The 11,205-nt window shown below is 35.1% G+C and overlaps 1 protein-coding gene across 1 annotated transcript; it reads right to left on the reverse strand.

The window, feature by feature from the left end:
• Positions 1–1,376: 1,376 nt before the first annotated feature.
• Positions 1,377–9,011, reverse strand: LOC121400917 (TRAF2 and NCK-interacting protein kinase-like). The gene is made up of 12 exons (XM_041584813.1): positions 8,870–9,011; positions 8,655–8,686; positions 7,369–7,434; positions 6,932–6,991; positions 6,728–6,847; positions 6,448–6,558; positions 6,238–6,328; positions 5,563–5,675; positions 5,415–5,469; positions 4,135–4,216; positions 3,074–3,252; positions 1,377–2,282 (listed from the first exon to the last, which is right to left on the reverse strand). The coding sequence occupies exons 1-12, from the start codon at positions 9,009–9,011 to the stop codon at positions 1,486–1,488; spliced, it is 1,848 nt and encodes a 615-aa protein (XP_041440747.1). The 3' UTR covers positions 1,377–1,485.
• Between the last annotated feature and the right edge of the window lie 2,194 nt (positions 9,012–11,205).

Here is an 11,205-nt window from a genome sequence, read left to right on the forward strand (position 1 = left end):
AAAACCCAACTACAAAATAGCCTTAACACAGATGTTTTTTTTTGTAAAATTTTTATTTGTTTTTTCAGTCATATAAAAAAAGGAAAAACAGTCTCAAGTATATCACATTGATATTCAGTATTCAGTATTGTGAATTACAGTTCAGTTAGCCTATATCACTATGTAGAAACGTTATCTCTAGGCCTTTGGGTAGAAGTTATGTAATAGTTCCAGTTAGACCAAGTCTTCTCCCAATTGTCTCGGCAACCTCTAATATTTGCAGTCATGTACTTCATTTCCCTCATATCTTTCTTTTAAAGTCCAATTTTATAAAAGAAAATCTCACATTTCTCGTGATTTTAGTAAATAACCCCCCAAGTTAAACAATGCATTGCTTATCACTAGCCAGAGATATATTTTGCTATAGTGAGCAATTCCTACTAATTTTAATTTAGCAACAAAGAATTTGATTAATACAATTAGTGATTTCTGTATTATTTTATATCCAAAAAAAAACCCAACTACAAAATAGCCTTAACACAGATGGTTTTTTTTGTAAAATTTTTATTTGTTTTTTCAGTCATATAAAAAAAGGAAAAACAGTCTCAAGTATATCACATTGATATTCAGTATTCAGTATTGTGAATTACAGTTCAGTTAGCCTATATCACTATGTAGAAACGTTATCTCTAGGCCTTTGGGTAGAAGTTATGTAATAGTTCCAGTTAGACCAAGTCTTCTCCCAATTGTCTCGGCAACCTCTAATATTTGCAGTCATGTACTTCATTTCCCTCATATCTTTCATTCTGTGTATAATATCTATTAACTTAGGGGAATGTGTGATTTTCCACTGGGAGGTGATTGATAACCTAGTTGCTGTTAAAATAAAATTTGTAAGCCTATGTTCTGGGGGTAGTTACATAGTAAGTTAGGTTAGGTTCAACGTTTTCACTTTTTTAACCTGCCTAACTGCCAGTTGATCCAGAGGAAGGCGAAAAACCCAATCTGAAGCCTCTCCAATTTGCCTCAGAGGGGGAAAAAATTCCTTCCTGACTCCAAAATGGCAATCGGACTAGTCCCTGGATCAACTTGTACTATGAGGGGCGGCATGCCACCCAGCCGCATCTACAAAAGCGCTGGGGAGTGTACGATTGCTGCGAATGTGTGTTCTTGCAGGAGCTAGGACCTTGCAGACTACGAACCAGCGCATGCGCTCACACGGCAAGTGGAGTAAAAGGTATTTGCTCTCTTTTTGGGATGGTGTATGCCCCATAAGTCCCTAAGATCTGATCTGTGGATCAGTTGATGGAATCTCTGGCATTGAAATTTGTACTGTTTAAGTAATGGGGTGTGGGCGATCTCTATTCTCTGATAGGACTAGGTTATAGTCTCCAAAATTAAATACAAAAATAAAAGGGCTTTGATAATCACCCCAAGGGGGACAAGTGAAAATGCCCAAATTTGTAGAGTGAAACAATCATGTTGCATCAGATGTGTGGGTTGATCCTAGTTTTTACAACCAATCACCACAGCAAATAAGAGATACAGACCAAAAACCAGGGAAGCAGTAACACCAAGTATTCTGATGGTATTTGTTGGTGTCCCCTGTTCATCTTCTTTGGTGTCTTCATTGTTTTCTTCTTCTTTTTCTTTGTAAGTGTCTTCTGGCTTCAGTTTCTCTTGTGGAGAAAACTCATCAGCCATGAAAAATTCCTCCTCTTCTTCTTCTTTGTTGGTGTCTTCTGGCTTCAGTTTCTCTTGTGGAGAAAACTCATCAGCCATGAAAAATTCCTCCTCAGTGGTTGAGCCAACTTGAGGTAACTCATAATCATTCTTATTAATAGATGCATTCCTGTTGTTTTCTGGGGTTAGTTCATGTGCAATGAGTGCATCTTGTTCTATTTCAGGAGCCAACTCCTGAACATGGACTGTACATACATCTTGTTTTGCATGCAGGTCCTCAGAGTTATTTGAGATGATTTCCCCTTCTGATGGTTGTAAACTGGCTTCTTCTGTGTCTGAGCGTGCAGCTTCTACAGCCAGTTTCTCATCCTTGTTCTTGTTCATCTTTGAGATGTTTTTGATTTCTGATGTTAATAAACTGGCATCTTCTGTGTCCAGTTTCTCTTCTATAATAAATTCATTTTCTTCCTTGCTTTCAAGGACAGCAACTAAGCTTGCAATTTCTACGTCCATGTTCTCAGCCATTGGCAAGCTCTGCTTTTCTTCAGCAGGTTTAAGAATTTGAGAGCTGGTTCTTTTCTTTTCAGTATCCCTAGGTTCTTCTCTAGGTTTACTAAATCCTACAGAGGTAATAAATAACATTTCATAAATTATCTAGGCATGTATTAATCTTAAAATCTAACAAGGGGGATAATCAGAGACCATATTTAATCTTTGACTATGCCTCTTTTTGAAATATTTATTTGTATACATCAGGCATGTCCAAAGTGTGGCCCGGGGGCCAATTGCGGCCCTTTTTCAAATTTACACCGGCCCTCAGCCTCCATCTTGAAATTAATAATAATGAAGCCCCCCAGCACAGTGTGATCAGAAATCCCATAGCAGTAATATTAAGGCACATTAGTGAAACGATATGCCACTGCTACCTATGTGCTGAAGGTGTTAGCAATAGACACGTACTGGCACATAGTGATAACCCACTCTCACATACTTCTTTAGGGCTGAAGGTGTCAATAGACGTACTGACGTACCAGTACAGTAAACTAAAGAAGTATGGCATCACTATGTTCCAGTACGTGTCTATTGCTAACACCTACAGCACACAGACAGCAGTATAGACCAAGTGGCAGATTATTTCACTAATATGCCCAAATATTACTGCTACGATTACTCGATTCCTGTAATTTAATGGTTCAAGGAATGTCAGGCTGAATGGTCGGCCCCCACACATTTTCACCTCACCAAATCTGGCCCTTGTTGCAAAAAGTTTGGGCACCCCTGGTATACATCTATATACATTTATTTATTTGAACTCTATCTTTTCAATTTCAATTCTCCTTTATCAACTTTACATATAAAATCCAATCAAAATCATCAAATAATTCATAAGGAAAATGGACAAACTCCTTACCATTCTTTGACTCAGCTTCATTGTTTCTGAGGAAGAAAGCTCTAATTTCCTCTCTCACCTCAGCTTCATTTTGTATGTTATTTACAAAAGGATGGTTTTTTAGGAGATGTTTTGCCTTTGGTCTGCCTGTTTGGTTCTTGGTCAGACAGTCTTTAACAAATGAGTAGAATTCCGTAGTCCTAGAAAAAATAATTGAAACTTAGGAAAAATTTAAGATGTAATGTGTATATGTATATATATATATATATATATATATATATATATATATATATATATATATATATATATATATATATATATATAAAATGTGTATATATATAAATATAAAAAAATATATATTTGCTAAGGCATGCATAGCCAACGCATATACATACACTTAAACATAGTTCTATTAATGTATTTGTTGTATTTATCTATATTTATCTATTTATCTATATTTAGCCATAACTTTAAGTGGCAGATTTATCAAGGGTCGAATTTCGAAGTAATGGTGTTTTTTTTAAATCCCATAACTTCGTAATTCAAATAAAAAAAAAAACAACCGAAATTTAGGCTGTATTCGATTAGTTCGATTTGAAGTAAGATCTTATTCGATCAAATTCCATTCAAAGTATTTAAAAAAAAAACATTGATTTTTCAAAGTCCAAATACGTTCTATGAGGTCCCGCGTAGGCAGGTTTTTGATGACGAATGGTCAAAGTTTTAGGGACGGTACATGATAAATTTCGATATTACAATTTTCCATTTTTTTCCAAATTCGATTCAAATTTGGACTATTACCTAGTCGAAGTACACAAAAATAGCTCAAATTCGAATTTTCAATTCGACCCTTGATAAATCTGCCCCAATTGTTTCCATAAACAGAAGCAAGTTGATTTCTTAAAATTTTCAGTTAGCAATTAAATAAATATGGCCCATGGCTTTTTCTCAATGGTATAATATTCTTGCTAGCTACCCTGACTTCTATTATAGGTTCTGAATCACTGGGGACCTAACACAGATTGTGCCTTAACATAAGTCCAATAAAGTGTTAAACAGAAAAACATTTGGTAACCACTTACCATTTATATGATATAATCAGCTCTGGAGGGTCATTACGAACGTTGGCAATTCCAATTGTTTTAGGTGGTAAATATGATCGTGCTAATGAGTAAAAATAAAAATGCTTTAGAAACCACTCATTGATGTTTGTGTACATTCTGAGATAATGTTGGTTTCCCTGCTGGTTGCAAAACACAAATCCCAGCATCCTCTCTGCCTACCATAAAATCTGGTTTTTGCGCTATTATGAGGGCACATAGGATGTGTATTCCAAGGGGCAGCAGAACAAAACACTGTTTAAAAATAGTCAAATGCCATATACTACTATACTAATACTAACCATCTGACTGTTCATTTTGAATACCTTTAAATGACCAGTAACTTTAAAAAATTCGTTAGTATAAATAGAACAAAAAAACACCAAGACAATTTAAACTTTAAAAAGTCTTTATTAAGAAATAACTTACCAAAACTCTGCTTGTTCTCCTCTTCAGAAAGCGATTGGGCGACGATCCTTCGTGCAGGCCCTCAATATCTCCTCCTTGGCTATCTCCTATAAGGAAGGCCGGGAGGAAAAATTGAGCGCCACACGATGGATCGTGCAATCGCTTTCTGAAGAGGAGCGCAAGCGTGGATTCGGTATGTTATTTCTTAATAAAGACTTTGCGATTTTAAAGTTTCATTTGTCTTGGTGTTTTTTCTAATAACAACAATTGTTTTTTTTAAAAAAAATTTCATGTTACTGGTCCTTTAAAGAATAGCTATGATCAAAAGCAGAAGCTGTGATTATCAGATGCATTACTACTATACAGCACTTATAGCATAGGTCTGGAACATGTATAATTGATATAAATCCTGATGCAATAACCACAGCATTTCAAGATATGAAGAGATGTGTTTGTGATGTGTTTAAAACGTGAAACTACAGGTATAGGATCCCTTATCCGGAAACCCGATATCCAGAAAGCTCCAAATTACGGAATGGCTGTCTCCCATAGACTCCAATTAATCCAAATAATCCAAATTTTTAAAATTGTTTTCCTTTTTTTTCTGTAATAATAAAACACAGTAGCTTGTACTTGATCCAAACTAAGATATAATTAATCCTTATTGGAAGCAAAACCAGCCTATTGGGTTTATTTAATGTTTAAATGAATTTCTAGTAGACTTAAGGCATGAAGACCCAAATTACAGAAAGATCCACTATCCGGAAAACCCCAGGTCCCGAGCATTCTGGATAACAGGTCCCATACCTGTAGTACAGCACAATATAGACACAGAAACAAAGACTTATACTCACGGATTGCTCTCTTTACCATCTCTAAGGCTGTGATGCCTAATGACCATATGTCACACTGAAAGTGATAGACAAAAAGAAAATGATTAGTGAGTGCAGCCCATAAAAAGCATCATGTCACTTTGTAGTGAATTAAACCCTGAAGTCTTACCTTAAAATCATACGGTCCACCAGTCCACACCTCAGGTGCCGCGAAATGTGGTGTCCCTTGCAGTTCTTTGCAAGTTTTGCGCCGTTTTAGTTTTTTAGCGATGCTGAAGTCAACTGAAAGTCATCAAAATTTATTGCATTAATAACATGTTTGTTTTTAAATTGGTGCAAATCTACAAGTGTCAAAAAGAAATTTGAACATGACAATAAACATTATACAAATACAAATACTCTGGATATATATATCTAGTCATGTGTTCTAGGGCATAACACATGTAACTGTCACTACATTTATCATTTTTGAAGGTATCATACACAACATTGCCTTGAGCATCGAGTTGTTATATTGCCCTACACATGAGCCCACTGTAAAATAATGTTCCATATGTTAGAAAATGTATGGGGGAAACTGGTTACACAAAAATAAATTTTTAAGGCCTTTTGCAGCCTACCATGCTCAAAAAAGGAAAAGACGCCAGCGTTTTTGGAACTTAGAAGTTTTTTGTAACATTATCAAGGCTCATTATCCAAAACCATGTTTGATAACTTTTCTGGGAAAAAAGACCCAGTGTTCCCATGTTTGTTAATTTATTATGCTATTAATATTGGTGTCAGTAATAATTCATCCTGGTCAGTTAGATAACCTATTCACAGCACAATAATCTTTTTTACTTACTTAAACGCACTTCGGCGTCCTCCGTAAGCGCGATGTTGAGCGGTTTTACATTCCGATGAATAATTCTCTTCTTATGGAGGTAGGTCAGGCCCTGGAAAATAAAAGTTGAAAACGTTAAAGCAAAAGCTAAAAGAGCAAGACGTTGTGTTTTTATATGACCTCAATATAAACCTGTGTAAAACATGCTTGAACAAGATGAGCCTGGCATACCTTTAAGGCTTCCCGACAGATGTAGGAGATCCATGTCTTGGGAAGTGATCTGCCTGGTAACAAATCTAAAAGTTCGGCTACTGTGCCGCCTCCGCAAAATTCCATTGCAATCTGTAGAATTAAGAAATAGTTACAGCATTGTTACTATATGTTCCCTATAAATATTTAGAGCTCAACTGAACTTGACTTGACTTTTTTTAGCTGACTAGAGAACAATAACAAGGTAAGAGCAGTCAACCTCATTGTGCCCTAGGTAATTGTACAAGAAATATAGTCTTACCCATACAGGCCTCTCTATGGAGTCAGGCGGCTGGAATGCGCCAAAGAATGACACGATGTTGCTGTGCCGTGAGACCTTTTCAAGGATTTTAATCTCATTGGAGATTCTCTCTTTGTGATCCTATGGAAACAGAAATAGCAGTGAGTACAGTTCTGTTTTTATATTTAAAGGAAAGTTATGAATTCATTGAAAAAAAATCATTACCTGGTTTTGGATATAAATGACTTTCACAGCCACTTCTTCAAGGGTTTTAAGATGGTGACCCTGTAAAAGCAAGAGGTTTTTTTTTATATTTTATATTTCACTATTTACATTTTATTAAATTCCTTATGCTATCTAATCATTGGGAGGGGTCCAAAAACTCTTGTTTTGTGCAGCTCTTCAATTCATCTTCCAGTCTGTTATTCCAACCACTGCCTGGTTGCCAGGGTAAATTGGACCCAAGCAACAAGATAAGAGTTTACATTCTAAACTGAAGAGCTGTATTATTAAACTATTAACAATAACAATGAATTAAATAGGTAATGATATTAAATATGTCAAAATGTATTAAAAATAAAGCTGGATCTAGACTGTCACTGTCTACATTCTGCTAAAATGTAATGGTAAAGTATCTCTGAACTAGAATCGTGGTCGTTTACCTTGTACACCTGGCCAAAGGAACCCTGGCCAAGGGTTTCTCCCAGTTCTAATATTCCACTGGGATCCTACAAATAGAAAAATAAAGTATTAGTAAAAGCAAAGAAAGAACAGAGTAACCAAACAATGAAAAATAATATGAAATAATAAGACAAAGTAACATTCATTCACACAGAGTCATAAAGGGTGGAGCTTTTGGAGAATGAAGGCTGCAGGAATATTAGGTTCAGTATTGGGAAGGAAACAAGTCAAAGACTATGGGGGTTATTTTCTAAACTCTGAATGGAAAAATCATGAAAAATTTGTGATTTTTTTTATAGAAAATTGGACTTTTAAAAAATCACACATTTTTCAGAATTGATTAAACCCCGAGGATGGAAAAGTTAGAATCAGAAAATCCGGCATCTCAGATGCTGGATTTTGTGCCATACCCCGAAGTTTTTAGAGGTTTCGGGCAAAAAACATAAGAAATCAGAGTTTTCAGGTGAAATATCCGAAAAAATCATGAAAACTGGATGAATTATCCAAAAAACTTTGTGAAAATTGGATGAAAAATCCGAAAAAATCATGAAAATCGGATAAAAAAATCTGAAAAAATTGTTAAAATCTGATAAAAAAAAAACGCAAATTTCACAGCTTTTTTCCCCCAAACAAAATTTTCAGGAAAGTGTATTAATAAATAAGCCAAAAACCCATGCGGATTTGGTCTGAGTTTTTTTTTCAGAAAATATTGAGATAAATTCTGACTTTGATAAATAACCCCCTATAAGTCTTTAATTCCTAATTGTTACCCGTCCTTAGGACTCATTATGTGTTAAGTTGAAGAATTTTGTATGGTAAATTAACACTGAAATGTCACACATACTAAAAAAGAAAAGATAATGTGAAGTAAAGCTTTATTTGCTTACTCTGAACTCTGAAGTTGATGGTGATTGTGTCTGTTGGGGAGAAAAACATAGAATAATATTAAAAATCACAAGCTAAGTCTGCTGCCCACGACATAATAACACTTAATTAAAAGGCAAATGTTGCATTTAATAATGGACAGTAGTTTAGGGATTTCCCTCATTCAGCCAGTTGTTTATATTAATAATTATAATTGCCCTCTAATTGAACACATTTAAAGGCCTTAGCAGGGCATATCCATCCCCAATATTCTTTCCCATTTGTTAAGCATTTTATATCTTAACTCCTCACCATTCCACCCAAAACACCCGTTATTTCCAGTAGACTTACATTACTGCGCAAAGGCAGACAGGAACGGAACAGATTTCTGAACATTTTCTACTTTAATAAATAGATGGATGGTCAGTATAAGATCTAGAGAGAAAAACACAAAATAAGATCAATTTTTAGCTGGTTCAGCCAACACAAGAAACCACAGTTTTATGTTGGTTTGCCTCCCTGAATTTGCTGCTGTGCTTACCTGTCCTGTTCAAGATGGAAATGAGAGTGTGTCTGCTGTGTACATTATAGTATCACGGTTTAATCTGTTGACATTACATCTCCATGGTAACGTTTTCCTTCTCATTGTGACATCATCGATAAAAAGCAACAACAATGGCTCTCCATGGTAACGGCTTTGTTCTGGAACATTCCTCACTATGACATCATCAGGGAAGACCAAATGAACAAATATGGTCATTTTACATCCCATAATAATCATTTTACATCCCATAATAATCATTTTACATTTTACATCCCATAATAATCATTTTACATTTTACATCTCATAATAATCATTTTACATTTTACATCCCATAATAATCATTTTACATCCCACAATAATCATTTTACATTTTACATCCCATAATAATGATTTAACATACAGAAATGTACTTGTATTGGCTTAATTAAATTAACATGAGTGCAATGAAATTGTCTGTGAAAAATGATTTTGCCCTTTAGAGTTTGCTATTGTGTTTTATTATTTGCGCTATGTATTATACTTTATTTCAGGTTATGTTTTATGTTGTGTTATGTTTGAAATTGTTAATGTTTTGCATTATGTGTTTTATATTTTGTTCCATGTTTTATTTCGGTTTGCTTTATATTTTCTGTATTGCATTATTGTTTCTGCTTTAATTTATGTTATGCATTATGGTTTAATCTATGCTTTTTATGTTTTTTGTGGTGTTTTGGTTTGTATTATGTTTAATTTTTTATTTTTTTATACTTTTTTTAAAATTCACATTCACTTTTTTCTTTAATTCATCCAGACTATTAGAGGGTTTCTAAAATATTCTTTAGTTCATTTGCTTAACATTTTCTTTTTAAATGGAAAAACCACAATATCGTTTATTGTCAAATGTCCCCTTTAGAGGCAGATTTATCCGTGTCCTTTTCTCAATTTTAAACATTTGTGTGTATTTATTTGAACCTTAAAAACTCAAAAAGTGAAAATTTAAAAAAAAGTTATGAAATCACATTCTACCCCTTCTCTTCAATATATATGCCATATTTCAAATTCATTGGGACAATAGCTCGGCATTTTTAACTACAACTCCCATTGAGTCCTACATGAGTGTTACAGAATTTAAATGCTGAATTTTTCATTCTTATTTTTTGAGATTTTGCACTTAACACAGATGAAGCCAGCGGGGGCTGTGTGTCTGTATGTAATCAAGTTAAATACATTAAGCGCAGAAATACACGCTGCCCCGACATTTAGAAAAGAAAGGAGCTTAAATGAAGATAGGTGGCACCTGAACTAGATTCTATGACTGCTGCCGAAATCTACCGGGACATAAACTGGGTGGGTCCTGCTCCGGTACAGCGGCTAAGACCAATGTATTAATTTGGGGGGAGCAAACTGCCAAACAGCCAAATCATTACTGTATCTGCATTGGGATCTTGATTGTAGGCTTCAGTAATATGCATTGCATTTCCTCAACAGACTTGGCTGAGTACCCCCCCAAAAAAACAAACGCATTTCATTTATGTTTGAGTCTGTAAAAGCCATTGGCACCATCCTACATACAGCAGCGGAATTATTTATTTATTTATTTTTACTTTTCGTTGACTATTTAAATCTCTCTTAAGTGAAAGTTTTGAGCAGGTCTGTTAAATAATTGGCTTCAGAGCCTCATGGTTGACTATGGTGTGGAGGGTCATGGGTTCAAAACGGATTTAACTTAGTTGGTTTTACTTTTCCTATAATTCATAATCAATTGGTAATTTAATGTAATAGAACTTACATAAAAATGATTTTACCTTTGGTAGCTTGTGAGTAAGATACTAGGTCTTATTATGGGAGGCTTTGTTTTCTTGGTGAGTACTACCCCCAATAAAACACTGCATGCACTTATGTTAGTTTGAGGAAAAAAAACCTTGGCAGCTTCCTAAATACAGCAGTGGAGTTTTTTTAAAAAAACTTTTTTTAAAAAATAGGCCATAAGTGGCCTTAAGTGAAAGTTTTGGGCAACATATTCATTTTATTCTCTACTTTATTCTCCATTTTTGAACTTTTCCTATAATTCATAACAAAGTGGCAATTTTTAATGCAATATGCAATAAAACATATATAACAATTTTAAAGTGCAATTCTTTTTCTTTTGATAGCTTGTGGGTAAGGTACCGGGCTTTAGAATGGAAGTGTCACGGCCGGCACCCTATACCAGAACAAAGGCCAAGTACCCTGGTCTAAGCTCGGCTTCACCGGTAGTGTGACCACAGTTGGGCTTCGGGAGGAGCCCTCAGCTTACTTGGGTGCCACCTGGACTTAGCGAGGGGTGCAAGGCGAGATGTTCTGGCTGGCAAAGGGGCACGGCTGTTAGCAGAGTCTTTTTGGGCCGAAGGTCATGGTACAAAGGATTAGGCAGAATCGTAGTCAGGCAGGC

This window comes from Xenopus laevis, chromosome 1L, assembly GCF_017654675.1.
Source record: "Xenopus laevis strain J_2021 chromosome 1L, Xenopus_laevis_v10.1, whole genome shotgun sequence".
In the NCBI taxonomy this organism is placed as follows: domain Eukaryota; kingdom Metazoa; phylum Chordata; class Amphibia; order Anura; family Pipidae; genus Xenopus; species Xenopus laevis.